The sequence below is a fragment of the Ranitomeya variabilis genome, chromosome 4 (assembly GCF_051348905.1).
Source record: "Ranitomeya variabilis isolate aRanVar5 chromosome 4, aRanVar5.hap1, whole genome shotgun sequence".
Taxonomy (NCBI): domain Eukaryota; kingdom Metazoa; phylum Chordata; class Amphibia; order Anura; family Dendrobatidae; genus Ranitomeya; species Ranitomeya variabilis.
This window is the reverse complement of record NC_135235.1, coordinates 257,759,013-257,777,690: the sequence shown is the minus strand read 5'-3', so window position 1 is coordinate 257,777,690 and position 18,678 is coordinate 257,759,013. Positions and strand designations below refer to the sequence as shown.

The 18,678-nt window shown below is 46.8% G+C and overlaps 1 protein-coding gene across 4 annotated transcripts in view; it reads left to right on the top strand.

Annotated features, from left to right (window-relative positions):
• The window catches only part of CLSTN1 (calsyntenin 1), a 105,306-nt gene that overhangs the window by 19,315 nt on the left and 67,313 nt on the right, over positions 1 to 18,678 (top strand). For all 4 annotated transcript variants that reach the window (XM_077249644.1, XM_077249642.1, XM_077249643.1 and 1 more), the window contains exon 2: positions 13,359 to 13,481. In XM_077249644.1, the coding sequence (XP_077105759.1) occupies positions 13,359 to 13,481 (123 nt within the window). The remainder of the gene's footprint in view (positions 1 to 13,358; positions 13,482 to 18,678) is intronic.

Here is an 18,678-nt window from a genome sequence, read left to right as displayed (position 1 = left end):
GTCCAGAGCGCCAGGTGTTCCTACATAAAGGAGAAGACTTCCAGTGTTGTGGATACATCTGATGTTACTAGTCTGTGATCTCCTCTGTACAGTAATGCAGACTATGCAGGCGATATAGAAATAATGGAGACCATGTAAATAGCAGGAGAATCTTCTTGCCGTTTTGTTTTCTTCCTGTTATTGACTGGATTTGGTTCAACTCCCAACGTGGACCTCATCTATGTCAGTGGATGATGGGAGCACTTCTATTGATGTTGAGATCCATTTGGGGGGCTGAGACAAATTTCAGTTCAGTTGTCAAATGACGAAGGTACGAGGCGCTTCGTTCTCCTCCTCTATGACTTAATGGCATTATTGTTTGGAGGCGACGGATAAACTTGGTGGAGAAAACAAAGCTGCCTTTAATTCTGTGGTGTAATCTGGAGGCGTCGTTGCCTTGGAGGGTGTCTGTCATTAAGCAGCTTCATGTTTGATTTCCTTCAGTCATCTGATTTTATCTTCCGCTGGTTTTCCTCCCTAATTGCACATCGGTTATGACCCTACAGGCTGGCGTGGAGCCGTCACTTTTCCCACTGTGGCTTTCTGAAACCTAATTGATATAAATCGCTTCTATATTTTAAAGCGTCAATTCTCCCCACTTGAATTTCAAGGATCTTTTTTTTTTTTTTTAATTGCTTCTCTTACTTTTATCAAAGGAAAGTATTGTTATTCTTTTAGATGATTATTCTTTATATGTAACCAATATTATAAGGCTGGAAAAAGAATGAAAAGCTTCTCTCTGCCGTAGACTGATGGAAAGTCGGCTATGGATACTGACTGGCTTACTAAATGGTGCGAATACCGACCACATTGATCAGTGCAGGTAGCCGTGGTGTGGAACTTTCTCTGGAGGTGGATGGGGACCGGGATATGATATGGGGCCACCAGTATTATTATTATTATTATTATTATCATTTATTATTATAGCGCCATGTATTCCATGGCGCTTTACATGTGAGTATTACACATACAATATGTTGAACCAGGTTCTTGATTTTCTCGGGTAGGGTTAGGACATGACTCATGTCTGGGCTGCTTGGGGAGAAGTTAAATGAAGCTTGTTAACACATCGATGCATTCGCTGTTACCAAAATATTGTGTGCTGCGGTGGGCACCTGTAAGAGATCAATCATTTTGCCCTTCAATTCTGAAGGTTATCCATGTTTTTGGGACAGTGCTCCCTTGACATCTCTTGCATTATGTGTTTTTGGTTGGGAGTACCTGAGATTTCCTTAACATAGACCTTGAAGTGCAGTGCTCCCCTCATTGGCCCGAGTATTAGGGTACTGTCACACAGTGGCACTTTTGTCGCTACGACGGTACGATCCGTGACGTTCCAGCGATATCCATACGATATCGCTGTGTCTGACACGCAGCAGCGATCAGGGACCCTGCTGAGAATCGTACGTCGTAGCAGATCGTTTGGAATCTTCTTTCGTCGCTGGATCTCCCGCTGTCATCGTTGGATCGGTGTGTGTGACACCGATCCAACGATGCGTTCGCTTGTAACCAGGGTAAACATCGGGTTACTAAGCGCAGGGCCGCGCTTAGTAACCCGATGTTTACCGTGGTTACCAGCGTAAAAGTAAAAAAAAAAAAACGTACATACTCACATTCCGGTGTCCTTCAGGTCCCTTGCCGTCTGCTTCCCGCTCTGACTGACTGCCGGCCGGAGCAGAGCACAGCGGTGACGTCACCGCTGTGATCTGCTTTCACTTTACGGCGGCACTCTCAGAGCGGGAAGCAGACGGCAAGGGACCTGAAGGACACCGGAATGTGAGTATGTACGTTTTTTTTTTTTTTACTTTTACGCTGGTAACCAGGGTAAACATCGGGTTACTAAACGCGGCCCTGCGCTTAGTAACCCGATGGTTACCCGGGACCTCGGCATCGTTGGTCGCTGGAGAGCGGTCTGTGTGACAGCTCTCCAGCGACCACACAACGACTTTCCAACGATCACGGCCAGGTCGTATCGCTGGTCGTGATCGTTGGAAAGTTGCAGAGTGTGACAGTACCCTTAGTCCAGAAGTTAATACACAGTGGAAGCTTCACTGGCATGTCTTTCCTCTGTTTAGGGTGGGTGCTGAGGCCACAATACACATCAGATGGTTGGCCAGTCCTGCTGAATTCAGTGAGTTTGGACAACTTTCCTGTTATGTGTATAGGTGGCGTTTAGCAGAGTAGCTCCTGTTATGTGTATAGGTGGCATTTAGCAGAGTAGCTCCACTTCCCGCCAGACACCAACCCAACTTCCCCCAAAAATTTTTTCCATAAGAATGCATTGTTAAATCAATTCACCAAGTCTGAGATTTGCTTTTAGTTGGTCGAAGGAAGATTATGCGTCCATTGTCAACTATTGGGACTGTCTAGTCTTCTAGACAGATTCCTAGAACCTGCATTAACCTGAGGACACCTCATTAGAGATGAGCGGACACCTGCATGGTCGAGTCTGGCTGGTTTGGCCAAACAGTTACAAAAGTTTGGGTACGGAATAGTACCCGGACCCAAACCTGGACCCCATTCACTTGAATGGAGGGCCTCGAATATCCAGTGTTTGCCAAAACAACAATATCCCTCACCTGTCCGTCGTTCTGTTCCACACCGTAGTCCATGTCTCGGGGGGAGGGGGGGATAAAGAGTTTTCATCTTGGAGGGTGCCAAAATGCAACCATCTAGGCTGTGAACCACTGATAAATTAGCTGCTGTGAGTACAGAATCACTGACTAGAGGTGACATCATCAAGGTTACTACAGGTCAATGAACTGCGGTGACCTTGGTGAAATCACCTCTCGCACAGTGACAAAAGGTCTCACCAGGAGAATTTCACTGTGGTGAATTTGAACTGCAGTGAACTCGTCTCGTGAACTCGTTGCATTGTGGGGCAGCACGGTGGCTCAGTGGATAGCACTGCACCCACAGTCTGGTTTCAAATCCCATCAAGGACAACATTTCATTTTACTCCGGTTTCCTCCCACATTCCAAAGACTTACTGATAGGGAATCTAGATTGTGAGCCCTATCAGGGACAGTGATGATAATGTGTGCAAACTGTAAAGCGCTGCGGAATATGTTAGCGCTATATAAAGATTATTATTATTTTATTTATATTGTGAGACTTCTTTTCACTGTGCGAGCAGGGATCTCACCGAGGTCACCGCAGTTCATTGGCCTGGCTGGGAACACAGCCTCAGTGACCGGCGGTTACCTCGATGACCTCACCGCTAGACACTGACACTGCGCTTGCAGCAGCTTGTTCATCAGTGGTTGTCAGCCTGGACGGTTGCATCTTATCACCATCCAGGTTGAAAACGGTTTATCCCCCAGACATGGATTAGGTCGTGGGACAGATCGACTGACAGGTGAAGGATATGGTTGTTTTTTTATTTTTATTACAGAAGACAAGGGCTTCGGTGCAATTAGGCGTTAGGAGAGTATAACTGTGTTTGTTATTTTTAAATTAACAAAGTAAAAGTGTGTTTTGTTTTATTTCAAATAAAACACTTTATTCTTGCTGTGTCTCTATTTACCATATACCTGTAGGATTAGTAATGGATAAGTGTCTCATAGATGCCTCTCTATTACTAAGCCGTGGGCTGGATGTCGCCGGACAATACAAAGGTGACATCAACCCCACAAATATGAACCCCACTTGCCACTGCTACAGGGCATGTGGGAAGAGCCGGACAAAGCGCCCTTTTCTGGTTGGCTGTGGGCTGCCGTTTTTAGGCTGAAGGGGCAATATCTATGGCCCCTTACCAGCCTGAGGATAAAAGCTTTAGCAAGGCTGGTTGTCAAAAATGAGGGGGGACCCCACGTGTTTTTTTTTTTTTAATTATTATTTTTTAAAATAATTAAAATAATCGGAGTGGGTACCCCTTTATTCTTAATAACCAGCCTTGATGAAGCTGACTGCTGAGGGTTTCAGCCCCAGGTGTGAGTTTTGCCTGGCTGGTTATCAAATATACAGGGGGACCCACGCCGGTTTTTTTTTTGTTTGTTTGTTTTTTTTAATTATTTACAGCGTAGGCTGATAAATGCTCCCATCAGCCGCTCCTTCTCTCACTGTTATTAGTGGCAGCAGGCTTTAGCTGATAAGAGCAGTAGTCCCATCAGCTGACATCAGTGACTGGAAGTGAACTTTATACCTCCGATCACAGCTGCAGCCTCATGCTGTCATTTCACAGCGTAGGAACCGCAGCTGTCTTACCGGCAGTGATGATTTTACCGCCGATCAGTAACACGGACTTCTGTTCGGGTTCGCCCATCTCTAGAGCTGATGTATCTTGGATAATACGTAAGAGTAAGGGTGCATTCACTCGTCTGTATAAATCGGTCCAAGATCAGACTGCAATGCATGGACTGGTCTCCTTACCCGAGCATGACATCTTCATATATTTCTATGCAGCTGTGATGCTGGGGCCTGGAGACCGGCTGACCAGTCCATACATTGCAGTCTAGTTAGATCCGAGATTGGACGTCTGAATGCCAATTCTCTTACTATACTAGGTGAAGACATTCACTAGCCTCTAGTCCTGGCCGTTGCAGGCTTGATCACTGTGGAGGACTCCTCTGGCTTTTGCTCTGTCTGCACTTACCCAAATGTGCGGATTACATGCCTGTAATATTTACCACCAAAATCTGAGTCCGATCTGACAGTAACAATCCAGTTTTTGATTCAAAATATACAACTTCTACAATGATCGGTAATAATATACACAACTAAAAAAAAGCCCTTATTTTCTCAGTATGAAATGCCGAGTATTTATGTCTGTCTTAGGGTACCGTCACACATTGAAATTTCCATCGCTACGACGTTACGATTCGTGACGTTCTAGCGATATCGTTACGATATCGCAGTGTCTGACACGCTACTGCGATCAGACACCCTGCTGAGAATCGTACGTCGTAGCAGATCGTTTGGAACTTTCTTTCGTCGCTTGATCACCCGCTGACATCGCTGGATCGTTGTGTGTGACAGCGATCCAGCGATGTCTTCGCTTGTAACCAGGGTAAACATCGGGTAACTAAGCGCAGGGCCGCGCTTAGTAACCCGATGTTTACCCTGGTTACAAGCGTAAACGTAAAAAAACAAACCGTACATACTCACCCGTCGGTGTCCTTCAGGTCCCTTGCCGTCTGCTTCCTGCTCTGAGTGCCGGCCGGAAAGTGAGAGCAGAGCGCAGCGGTGCTGCGATGCCGTCGCAGCAATGAAAATTTCAATGTGTGACGGTACCCTTACTTCTGTTCTATAATCTCCTGGCCCCAAGGTGTTGAGTCATAGAAATGTGATCTCATCCATCTTTATCTTTGGTCAGGTACAGATTAGGAGACAATGCAGCTTTACAAACGTGTTCAAGCATTGGTTGCTGAGAATATCACAATGGCTGCCTTCAGTTCCGGCTCTCTGAGTCCAGGTGTCTGGTGGTTCCTCCGGCGAATGCTTTACCTTGGATGTCTCCTTCTGTGCTTTTCTAAATATCCAAGAATGTGCACAGGATATGCTGCGGGATACGAAGCATGGCAGATCACCATAACATCTGTTAAATGACATTTGTTATTTTATTTTACTCTAATATGGCGCCAATAATTTCCACATGACTTCATGGGCTTCCTATTTTCATTTTATTCTTGTGTCTGTCCCCATTTTCTCTGAGTTGGGATTGTTCCTTGACCTCTTCAAGAGCTCAGATTTAGTAACAAAGTTGGGCCAAGTCCAGACAACCAGTTTATGGTATGTAGTAGAGATGAGCAAATAACGTCACTGGACCTGGGTCCAGCAGCCATGTCAGTAGTCCATGACTGGTGGATGGGAGCCCTGCGTACAACCTCATACTTTCCGGCATCCCTGGCTCTTATTCTGATTTGCAGACCTGTTGCAACCTTATTGTTGCTGTGTGACGTGCATGACATTGCTTCGTGCCAGAATCAGAAGAGACTAGGGGGATGGCGGCAGTTAGGAGGAGGTTTGCAGTGCTGTCTGGCGGCCACGGACTCCTGGCTCGGTCCTTCAAATTCCAGTAATTTAGTTTTGTAGTATGAAGTCTGTGCTAGGGTCCATATTCAGACCAACACATAGCTTGTTTTAATGGCAGGCTGTTCTTGCTCCTCTGTGCGATGCAGACAAGTGCACAGAGCTGCTGACCTGATGGGTCCAAGAATGCCAAAGTTTGTGTTCAAGTTCACACTGGGAGAAGAATGGGAGCAGAGGGGTTGTTGCTGAAGCGTTTCTCCATCATAGAGAGTAGAAAGGTTTTTATTTTCGGATTCATCTCCTGTGATATTGTCCCAGTGGTCCATATTGTGGTCTCACACACAGGTTTATGTCTTGTCTGCAGCCTCCTGGTGTTTGTGCCCTTATCTTCAGCTCTACAGTCCCTGGTTATTTGTTATCAGGTTGCTTTGTGCGGTGGTCATGTCGCTCCACGAGAGAATCCAGGCCGTTTGTATAGGAATAGCAGACGGCGTGTAAGCAGCCGCCGTCGTGTTTGTCGTGCTGATGTTAATATTTGATGGAAAGCTGAAGGCAGGCACTTGATGGCTGAGAGGCGGAAATGTGCACCTGTGTTTATCACAGTACAAGTATGTAATTACAGGAGTTTACCGACGCTATAATCAACATCACGAAGCTAATATTGGGTAAGATTACAAGGTTCTTGAGAGAGGAGAAAAACAAGTATTCTGCGGAGACATGGGATTAACGTTTCTGCAAATACTTAGTGCGAGGCAGGATCCTGCGGCTTCATTGTGTGATCGACCCAGCGATCAGAGAGATCCAGGAGCTCCTGCACCAATCGTGTCACCATGAATGAGCGCCATACTTCAGGACATAAGCAATGGATCATTTATGATCAGTAGTTCCTGACAACATGTTAGTAATTATCCTTGCAGGTAGCGTCTAATCTTTTCTAATTAATGTCTTTGGAAGTTCTAATGTCTCTGGCATTTATCTGATGGAGTGATCTGACTGGCCCCAAAAATCTACATGGATTTTTCAGCCCCTTTGCTAAGGGCCCCTTCACACTGTGCAATCAAAGTCTGAACGAGCGTTCGATTTGTGACGTTTATCCGTCCTCGTTCCGAGGTTGCAAAGTGTGACATGGCGTTACGATCTGCGACGCAGCCCAGCATCGTACGATGTGAAAGAAAGAGCAGAACTTTCTTTCGTCGTAAATGTCTCGCTGTGGCGGTCGAAATCGTAGTATGTGACGGCGGTCATACGAGCTCGTAATGCGACTACGTGGGTTGGGCTTCCGCATACCTGTCTCCTGATTGGGCGTGACGTTTTAGCACGCCCATGCTGGTAATACGTCACGCTCGGAGTCGTAGGACTATGGCGGTGTGAAGGGTAGCGTACGATTGCGACGCGTGACGTTCACATCGCAACTACGTCAGAAAAAGCGTTAACATCGTAGAGTGTGACCGCTGGCTACGAGCTCGTACTGCGATGTCGAATATGACGCAAATGCGTCGTAATCGTAGCAGAATCGACCAGTGTGAAGGTACCCTAAAGGCCCCGTCTCACATAGCGAGATCGCTAGCGAGATCGCTGCTGAGTCACTAGTTTTGTGACGCAACAGCGACCTCCATAGCGATCTCGCTATGTGTGACACGTACCAGCGATCAGGCCCCTGCTGCGAGATCGCTGGTCGTGTCGGAATGGCCTGGACCTTTTTTTGGTCGTTGAGGCCCCGCTGACATCACTGAATCGGTGTGTGTGACACCGATCCAGCGATGTCTTCACTGGTAACCAGGGTAAACATCGGGTTACTAAGCGCAGGGCCGCGCTTAGTAACCCGATGTTTACCCTGGTTACCAGCGTAAATGTAAAAAAAAACAAACACTACATACTCGCCTTCTGATGTCCGTCAGGTCCCTTGCCGTCTGCTTCCTGCTCTCACTGACTCCCGGCCGTACAGTGAGAAGTGAGAGCACAGCAGTGACGTCACCGCTGCGCTCTGCTCTCAGTGTACGGTGGCTCAGTCAGAGCAGGAAGCAGACGGCAAGGGACCTGGACACCGAAAGGCGAGTATGTAGTGTTTGTTTTTTTTGGTAACCAGGGTAAACATCGGGTTACTAAGCGCGGCCCTGCGCTTAGTAACCCGATGTTTACCCTGGTTACCCGGGTGCTGCAGGGGGACTTCGGCATCGTTGAAGACAGTTTCAACGATGCCGAAGTCGTTCCCCTGATCGTTGGTCGCTGGAGAGAGCTGTCTGTGTGACAGCTCCCCAGCGACCACACAACGACTTACCAACGATCACGGCCAGGTCGTATCGCTGGTCGTGATCGTTGGTAAATCGCTTAGTGAGACGGGGCCTTAACAGGCAGGGAAAATGTAGAGGTATCCAAGTGCTAATGGCTGTCATGTTTGCATAAGTGGATTAGAGGTGAGGTGGACAGGTATCCCTGCCTGCAGGCTACAGTGTGAAGAGACTGCAGACAATAGGACAAGTGACAGGATCTGTCCTCGCTCCTCTGCTTTGTAATTGTAGCCTCAAGGGAAGTGCAGTCGTCTATCAGTCCGAGCCTGTACTGAAGGAATGTAAATGGTAATTACCGTTTGATATTTAAAAGCGGGATCCCATAACGTTCAACTTGGGCCGTACAGGTGATAAAATCTGAAAAAAGTGATCATAGATTTGAATGACATGCAGAAAATCCGCAGATAAGAAATACACATGCATTTTTACGAAATGCAGTAAGAACACGTAATCCGCACTTGACTTTATCAATAAGGTTTTATCAAAGCTCGGCAAATGGAAGTTTCCAAAACAAAGTGGTTTAATTTAAAACTTAATGTACAAAAAACCTTGATACAAATACAATGAATCTCATTTAGGTAATTGGTTCAAAAAATCTGCAACCTCAAAAACGCACCTAAGGGCTCCTACTCACTTGCGCGAGACTCGGATGAGTCTCGCACGGCAATATCCCGGCACTGCACTTGGTACAGAGGAGCGGAGCGTGCGGCTGCATGTATTCCTATGTGGCCGCACGTTCCGATCTGAGTGCCGGGTGCAGCGCCGGGTTTTAAACATGCAAGACTCATCCGAGTTGCTCGCAAGTGAGTAGGAGCCCTAACACTCATCATGGGAACTTAGCCTTAAGGTACCTTCACACTAAGCGACTTTACGACGATAACGATAGCGATCCGTGACGTTGCAGCGTCCTGGATAGCGATATCGTTGTGTTTGACACGCAGCAGCGATCTGGATCCTGCTGTGATATCGCTGGTCGTTGCTGAAAGTTCAGAACTTTATTTGGTCGTCAGATCGGCGTGTATCGTCGTGTTTGACAGCAAAAGCAACGATGCCAGCGATGTTTTACAATGGTAACCAGGGTAAATATTGGGTTACTAAGCGCAGGGCCGTGCTTAGTAACCCGATATTTACCCTGGTTACCATTGTAAAAGTAAAAAAAAAAACAGTACATACTCACCCTCTGATGTCTGTCACGTCCCCCGGCGTCCGCGCTGCTGCTCAGAGCTTCCTGCACTGAGTGTGTCAGTGCCGGCCGGAAAGCAAAGCACAGCGGTGACGTCACCGCTCTGCTGTCAGGGCCGGCGCTTACACAGTGCAGGGAAGCGGACGCCGGGGGACGCGAACGTAAGTATGTAGTGTTTGTTTTTTTACATTTAACACTGGTAACCAGGGTAAACATCGGGTTACTAAGCGCGGCCCTGCGCTTAGCAACCCAATGTTTACCCTGGTTACCCGGGGACTTCGGCATCGTTGGTTGCTGGAGAGCTGTCTGTGTGACAGCTCTCCAGCGACCACACAGCGACGCTGCATCGATCGGCATCGTTGTCGATATCGCTGCAGCGTCGCTTAGTGTGAAGGTACATTTAGTGTGAAGGTACCTTTAGGGTATGTTCACACGTTGGATGGTCATATGTAGATGAAAACACTCTGAGGTATCATGGGTGAACTTTTCAATTAGATTCTTAATTAACCAAATGATTTTGTCACTAATCCCACAGCAGCTTCAAAGCCGGGTGGCCATTAGCATGATTAATGCTAACCATGTGGTTTACTGGAGAGTTCACACCAAGCTAGTTGAATACCTTGCTTACAGAGTGTGTGTGTGGGGGGTTGTCCTCATGGGCCTGCGAGATGTGTAAACACAGCCTTCTGCCTCAATTTTGGCCGTCCATGTGGCCCTGAGCCCATATATGACCCAATTACACTTTGCTGATTTGAAATAGCGGTAAAAATCCATTTCACATGTATCATGTCTCTGCATGAAGACGCTTCACCGCTCATTGTGCACGTTTACACCCCAGCTCTCGTCAGGAGTATTTGCAGTCTGGGTAGAAGCCTTATGAGCGATTAATGGGTGCAGGGCGGGTGATGTAGCAGACGGGTTATCACATAACAGGTCTGATTGCAGCAATTGTACAACTTGCAGAAAACCTGACAATCTGATTATTGCAGATAAAGGCTTCCATATAATTGGGATGTTTCGCGTACAGGAGGGTTTAGTAGTCTCTGTATTCCTGGTTAATCAGGATCTTTTCACTTGTCCTCAGATTATATTATAATTTTGCTATACATTTACATTTTGCTATGCATTTACAGCAATAGATTTCTGCTCATGACAGGTGCTGATCAGCGACAACACAAGTGTTCGGCACTTATATTAAGGCCATTTCCATGAGATGATCGACAAGGAACTAACAAAATGCTTGTACGCCAACTGATCGGATCGTTTACAGCAGCATAAAAATAATACTGTTGTTGGCAGCACATTGCTCTGACCAAACAGAAAGTGCTGTCGAGAACAAGCCTGCTGTTTAGCAGCAGAACGGCTTTCCAAGTAGTCGTTGTGTTCACATGCTTTTTTGTTGGCTCGTGTGAACGTGATGCCGAGCACATTCTATATAGTTGATTGAAGCTCAATTATTGAGACAAACTATCATTAATATTATCAATCGCTTCTATTCCGCAGAGTTTTCTGGATCTCTGTTTGCTTTTAGTGAATGGAAACATTGTCTTCCTGAGAAGTCTGTAAAGCCTTCAGACCAAATCCTGCTCCTCGTCTTGAAGAGGAAATATATTAAAAGGTTGTAGCAAGTTGGTCCAGTAATAACTTAATAATTGTTAGGGGTCTTACCCCTGAGACCTCCAACAGTGTTGACAATGAGGCTGTGGTTTGCCCTGCCTGAATAGAGAGGTTGAGGATGCACCTCCTCCATTCCTTGTATGTGGGACTACCGGAGATACAGGGGTTGGACAAAATAATGGAAACACCTGGAAACATCAACAAAAGTTAGTTTAATCTGGTGTAGGCCCATTTTTTGCGGCGATTACAGCCTCAATTCTCCGAGGTATGGATTCATACAAGGTGTGAATTATTTCCAAAGGAATTTTAGCCCATTCGGCAGTTAAAACACCCTCCCGTTCTTTGAGCGACGATGGCAGCAGAAATCGACGTCTAACTTGAATCTCTAAAATCGACCATAAATGCTCAATAATGTTGAGGTCTGGGGATTGTGGGGGCCAGATGAGATGCTCAGCTTCATTAGAATGTTCCTCGTGCCATGCTTTAACGATTCTAGCTGTATGAATGGGTGCATTATCATCCTGAAAGATGGCGTTTCCCTCCGGGAACAGTGCTTGAACCATTGGATGCACTTGGTCGCCCGAAATGCCTAAATAGTCTCGGCTGTTAATTCTTCCATGAAGGCATATCATTGGCCCGGCAGATCTCCACGAAATAGCACCCCAGATCATCACAGAACCTCCGCCATGTTTTACGGTTGGGAGAAGGCAGTCTGGATGGAATGCTTCCTTCGGCTGTCTCCAAACGTACACTCGGCCGGAGGTCGGAAATAGGGTAAACGATGATTCGTCTGAGAATATCACATGTTTCTACTGCTCGAGGGACCAATTCTGGAGGTTTCTACACCACTCTAAACGCTAGGAAACATTTGTCATTGAGAGCAGCGGTTTTCTAATTTCAGCTCTTCCGTGAAATCCAGATTTGTGCGGCTCCCGACGAACAGGTTTCGTGGAAACTGGGTTCTGTAGGTGTTCATTGAGCTCAGCAGTGATTTTCGGAGCCGTGGTCTTGCGATCGTCTCTCACAATTCGCTTTAGAGTCCGACGGTCTCTCTCAGTCAACTCTGACTTTCGGCCGGACCTGTGCTTTGCTGCGGACATTTTTCATTTTATTTCAAGTGCAGTTAGGCTACGTTCACATTTGCGTTGTGCGCCGCAGCGTCGGCGACGCAACGCACAACGCAAACAAAAACGCAGCAAAACGCATGCACAACGCTGCGTTTTGCGACGCATGCGTCCTTTTTTTGGTTGATTTTGGACGCAGCAAAAATGCAACTTGCTGCGTCCTCTGCTCCCGGACGCGTGTGCCGCAGTGACGCATGCGTCGCAAAACGCAAGTGCAACGCATGTCCATGCGCCCCCATGTTAAATATAGGGACGCATGCGGCGAAGCTGCGGCGCCCGACGCTGCGGCGCAGACCGCAAATGTGAACGTAGACTTATTACTTTGGAGACAGTACCTCTTTACACGCCAAGCATTCGGGCACTTTCTGTTACACTAGCGCCTGCCATACGAGCACCAACAATTTGGCCTCTTTGAAAATCCGAGAAGTCTGCCTTTGGTATCAGGTTCTCATCAATGTTCTTACAATTATGCAAAACAAACCGTTAATTTACATACACATATCACATAACACAAATAATCAACTACAAAACATTACCATATGTCACGGTTTGCATGTTTATCACATGTTCGAAGATTATGATGCCAAAACGTTAGGTGTTTCCATTATTTTGTCCAACCCCTGTATGTGGCACAGTGGTGTGCATGTGCATGCTCGACCTCTGCTTCATTCAGTCGGGGTCTGCAAAGCTCCTTTCTTCAGATTACTGAGGATCCTAGCGATCAGTAACTTATCGCCTTTTCCGTTCGCATGAGACCGCCAGACGAACCCGCCGATATCAGTGGGTTCAGCCAATAGTCTAATGTGCGTGGAGGCCCTGCCAGATTCAGCATGTCCAATGTTGTAAGTTGGCCCTGCAGGGGCTCTCTAAAGTACACAGGTGTGGTAGGCAGAAGCGAGCACTCCTGCATGCGGACAACTTGGCCAAGATAGGTATATGGGGGGCTTAAGGATAGCTGATGACTTTATTAACTTGGTAAAACCCTGTAAATGTAAAAAAATTCTCACATCAAGGAAAGATATGCAAACTATACAAAGCTTATTAGAAAGTTGCAGAGTTTTTATTATACAATGACCGGACTTTTCACTTGGTGTCTTGATTTCTCACTGTGTTTTTCCTCTTTTTCCTTTTCTGCAGTGAATAAACACAAGCCCTGGATTGAAACTACGTACCACGGGATAGTAACCGAAAACGACAATGCAGTTTTGCTGGACCCTCCTCTCATAGCGCTAGACAAAGACGCTCCGCTACGTTACGCAGGTACGAGCCCTGTTCCTGATAACCTTCCCACAACGCGACTGCCCTCGGCTCCTGTGGGAAGCTGTACTTGGTTTTGCATTCAGTTGTCATATCCATTGAGTGTCCTCGATTCACGGCCGGTCGTCACCAGAAGGCTTTTTCCTCTGTAATTGCTGATTTCGGATGTGCTTTCCATTGTGTCGGGATGGGGGGGTGTTCAGTACATGACCCCGTGTACCACCAGGGGAAAGTTTTGATGCAGCGCTCTGCTAGCTGGTGATGATGGACTTTGGCGTTTGGCCTGGCGTACCGTCCACACTCATCATCTCCTCGGTCTCTGTGCCCCTTCCCCATCGAGCGCTCGCTGAGCATTCTGCTTCACTGGCTTCCTAGCCCCCCGGGTGTGAGGCCAGACAGCACCACACCAATGAGCGAGGAGCCGTTCCTCCATTGTTCCACTCCGTTTGACAGCAAATTGTTCATATAATCTTATTCAATCTCTTTATTCCTACAAGACCTGTTAGAGCGGCTTGTGGTATGTTGTAGTATTGTCCACGGGTCTCATCCAGTAACTGTTTCTGGATTGATCACTTCTGTGTGACCTCATTTGTTACTGTGTGACATTAAAGGGTCATTCTTATTTTTTTTTTACTAATTCGGCTCTTAAAAATCCTAATTTCAGTTGTGGTGTGCAGTTAATGCTCCCTTTATACTGGTGAGAGGGATGCACTGCTCGTCATGTATGTTATAAATGCTTCCCTGCTTTGACAGCAAGCAGAGCTCTTGAAAATGGTGAGGAATTGCACATAATGTTTTAGAATATTCTTTTATAAAATTATTAAAGGGGTTTTCAGGGACCTCGATATTCAAGGCCTTTACTGAAAGGTGTTGTCCTGGCATTTAAAAGGCAAAAAAAAAGTATGATCAGGCGCAGTGAGACTGACTGGGCACTGTGCACACTGTCAGGATTCTGTCTTGTAAGTATACGATTTGTCTGTTGCTGGTCTTGTACCGCTGGCAGCTTTTCTGCTTCTATCAATGTTCTCCGTGGATGAGAAACTTGTCAGCACATGGCCCCAACAAACAAACGACTGCAGAAATGTAGCCATAGATTTAAAGATTATTTTCATCAAGCAGTAACATCCCTTTAATTGTCAGCCGGTCAGGACTCCTGAGCTCTCTTGTCATAGTGAATATTTATGTGTGCATTTAAAAAACAAAAACTTTATTTAGATGTGGTAGATAAACACTGTCCTCGGGCACGAGATTCCTGCTGACAGACGCCCAATATGAATTTCTGCCCATAGAAATGTGTGACGCTGGCAGAGACCACATTCCCAGAGCGTTGAATCAGCAGGGCCTTTCATGTCCCCCTGTAAACAATATGGCCTTGTTCTGTCCCTCCCCCGGAGAACAAATAGCCGCGGCTCAGTCCGGCCGCCCCCAGTAGGTGCTTTGTGTTGCGTGTAAATTGCGAGAAGCCCATTAACCACGGCTGAAATGTTTCTGTGCTGGATCCAGTTGCACAGACATGCTAATCTGCTTAGCAGCCTCTCACCACATCGGGCACGTCTCTGGCCTGGGTGCGTCGCCTGCCGGAAGATCTAGGCTCTGTGGGAATGGAGGACAGGTTACCCCACAGAGGGCTCTCTGCTGCTGCAGAACATGTTGGATGGGACTGTCCAGGACTTGTTTGTTTATGGTTCTTGTTATATCGCCAACATATTCCAGAGTGATGTATGCAGAATGTGGTCACTCAGAACTATAAGGTCTCCTGTGTATTATATATTGGCTTTTTAGGTTCTGACTTGTACAGCGCTTAAAGGGGTTGTCTGGCAAAAACAGGTTATAAATTATCCACAAGAAAATACAGTATGTTGATAAGTGGGGGTCCGATCGCTGGGACCCTCAATTGTCAGCAGATCGGGGAACTTTCATCCCTGTTACTTTGATCAGCGAAGTTATCAACCATCTTGAGGATAGATGATGGCTTGTTCTAGAAATCCCCTCTAATGGCCGACTTATTTCACTAGTGGCATATGTCAGCGGTATATCAACAATGCAAGCATAAATTGTGCTGTGACAGGGTCTTACAGAGGAGATCGAGGAGAATTTCTCCATCGTGAGATTGTCTGTGACTCTGTGTTGCCGCACAGTGCGGGGTCATTGCAAACATCTCTGCCATGTGCAGGAACTGTCAGAGGGGTCTACATTAATGGTGGTCCTCTTCACCTGTTAGAAGATCATCCCTCGCCCTGGAGGACCTATGCTGTCCTGCATTACACAGACATCCCATTGACTTAATAGGACACTGTGTAATACTGTGTTTTCCCTGAGGTGGCGCTGCGGGAAAATTGAACACTTAGGGTACTGTCACACAGTGCCATTTTGATCGCTACGACGGCACGATCCGTGACGTCGCAGCGATCGTATGATTATCGCTCCAGCGTCGTAGACTGCGGTCACACGTTGCAATCACGGCGCTGGAGCGATGCCGAAGTCCCCGGGTAACCAGGGTAAACATCGGGTTACTAAGCGCAGGGCCGCGCTTAGTAACCCGATGTTTACCCTGGTTACCAGCGTAAACGTAAAAAAAACAAACAGTACATACTTACATTCCGGTGTCTGTCCTCCGGCGTCTCAGCTTCTCTGCACTGTGTAAGCACAGCGGCCGGAAAGCAGAGCGGTGACGTCAGACGTCACCGCTGTGCACGCTTTCTGGCTGGCCGGCGCTCACAGTGCAGAGAAGCTGAGACGCCGGAGGACAGACACCGGAATGTGAGTATGTACTGTTTGTTTTTTTTACGTTTACGCTGGTAACCACGGTAAACATCGGGTTACTAAGCGCGGCCCTGCGCTTAGTTACCCGATGTTTACCCTGGTTACAAGCGAACACATCGCTGGATCGCTGTCACACACAACGATCCAGCAATGTCAGCGGGTGATCAAGCGACGAAAGAAAGTTCCATACGATCTGCTACGACGTACGATTCTCAGCAGGGTCCCTGATCGCTGCTGCGTGTCAGACACTGCGATATCGTAACGATATCACTAGAACGTCACGAATCGTACCGTCGTAGCGATCAAAATGGCACTGTGTGACGGTACCCTAACTGACAGGTTTCCCATCAGATTACAGCCAGTGCAGGGGGTCACGTTGTAATCTGCAGACCGTCACTCCCTGCGTCTAATAAGTGGAGGACTCCTTTAAGAACGTGTAACCGCCAGGAGAAATATGGTGGCTGTGAAGCGCACCTCCCGTCTTCATGCTGCACTTGCAGATTCTTTTGTTTTTCCTTTTCTGCTGCCCTAGATTTTCTCATTGCTCTCCTGTTTCTGCGCTGATTTGTGCAGGTCACATTTCACAGTTTTGCAGCGGCTTTGTGAGAGTCGCGTTTTCTTTGATTTGTGTCTTATTTTACAGCTATAAACATACAATGACATTCCCGTAAGACAGATGGGTAACCAGAGACGGTTTATTTTAGTGCTGGGCGGCACGATTATACAAAGCTGCAATATTAGGTTACCATCACACCAAATATTTTGGGCCCCTGAACATGTTCCCATCGTCACACCCAGGGCTGCAATTCTAGTTATCTCCACCCCAGTGCTAGCATTAGGGGACTGGTATTAGGCTGCTGCACAAACTTACATGTCGGGATGAGGGGTTTAATCTCGGGATTTGTGTGGTTTTCCAGCAATAAACCGAACTCATGGAATTTTTATTCCAGCCTCAAATTCTGGATCGCTGGGGGTCCACCAGCCACTATGGACTGGGAGTCACTTATTTGTTTATAACCCTTTAATAGCCAGTTGTTGGGGTTTTTTGGAATGGGAGCAACAAAGCTTGCAGGTCAATTTCCCATAGGGAAACCCTGATGTCATGTCGGGGTCACACAGATTTACCATGACGGGTGTAATCGAGTGCGGCACACAAATGCCTGCGCCGAGGTCTCGCACTCGGGTTATATGTGTCGTTTCTTTTTTCCCCTTTCTTACGGATGCCGTCAGCTCTCCCTGATGCTCTTAGGTGATTCGGTTTTAACATTGCTAAAAGGAATGAAAGACGACTCCTTGAAGTGAAGGAGGAAAAGGACTTTGAGAAGTTGCCGGCAGCAGAAGGAAACCCGTGGCTGGAATTTCAATGAGGCCACATTATTGCCTGTCTCACTGCAGGCTGCAACATGTGATGGGAGAATCAAAGGCTCCCGAATCCCACCCGGGACCCGGCGCCTCAGCCCTCCATCGCCTCCTTTACATTATTATGCTCTTTGTTGGTGTTGTGAGCAGCGAGCGAAAACCCAGCGCCGGGAATAATCTCAATACTTTATAAACGCTGCAGCTCTTTATCACTTGCCTCTTTTCTCAGTTTCAATCCTCACTTGCCCCATAGTTACAATCTAGGTGTCTCGGTGTCAAGGTGTTTTTTTGTCATTCAATTCTTTTTTTTTTTTCTTTTTCTAAAGACTCATTGAATGTTTGACCATCATTGTAAATGATGTGTGACCACATGGGAGAGATAGAAGGTGCTAAATGGAAATAATTTATCAGTAAGTTTGGACTTGTTGAGAAGATTAATTTGCAATGAGAAAATAGATTATAAACAAGTAATTTAGTATCGCATCCTGAATTGGGAAACACCAGGTAACGCCATCTTTCCAAAAATAGACAGTGAAGGAACAAAGCAGCATTTGATGGCTGCTCCATCGGCCCGGATCCCATCTGATCTTAAATATTACAGGACCCAATTTTCCCAGCAGATTCTTCTTTCGTTATATCCTGCACCCACGTCTTGCAGATTCTGCATGCATTGTTCATCAGAGGAAGAAAATGTCCAGCTTCACCGAATCCGTGAAAAAAAGGTTTCTTTATTCACAAACTTGTAACATAGAGAATACAAACTTCAGCACAAACCATATGGGTGTGAATCTCAACGCGTTTCTGGAGACTAAGCTCCCTTAAGGTACCTTCACACGAAACGACTTTGTAACGATATCGCTAGCGATCCGTGACGTTGCAGCGTCCTGGCTAGCGATATCGTTTAGTTTGACACGCAGCAGCGATCAGGATCCTGCTGTGATGTCGCTGGTCACTGAATAAAGTTCAGAACTTTATTTGGTCGTCCGATCGCCGTGTATCGTTGTGTTTGAAAGCAAAAGCAACGATACCAGCGATATTTTACACTGGTAACCAGGGAAAACATCGGGTTACTAAGCGC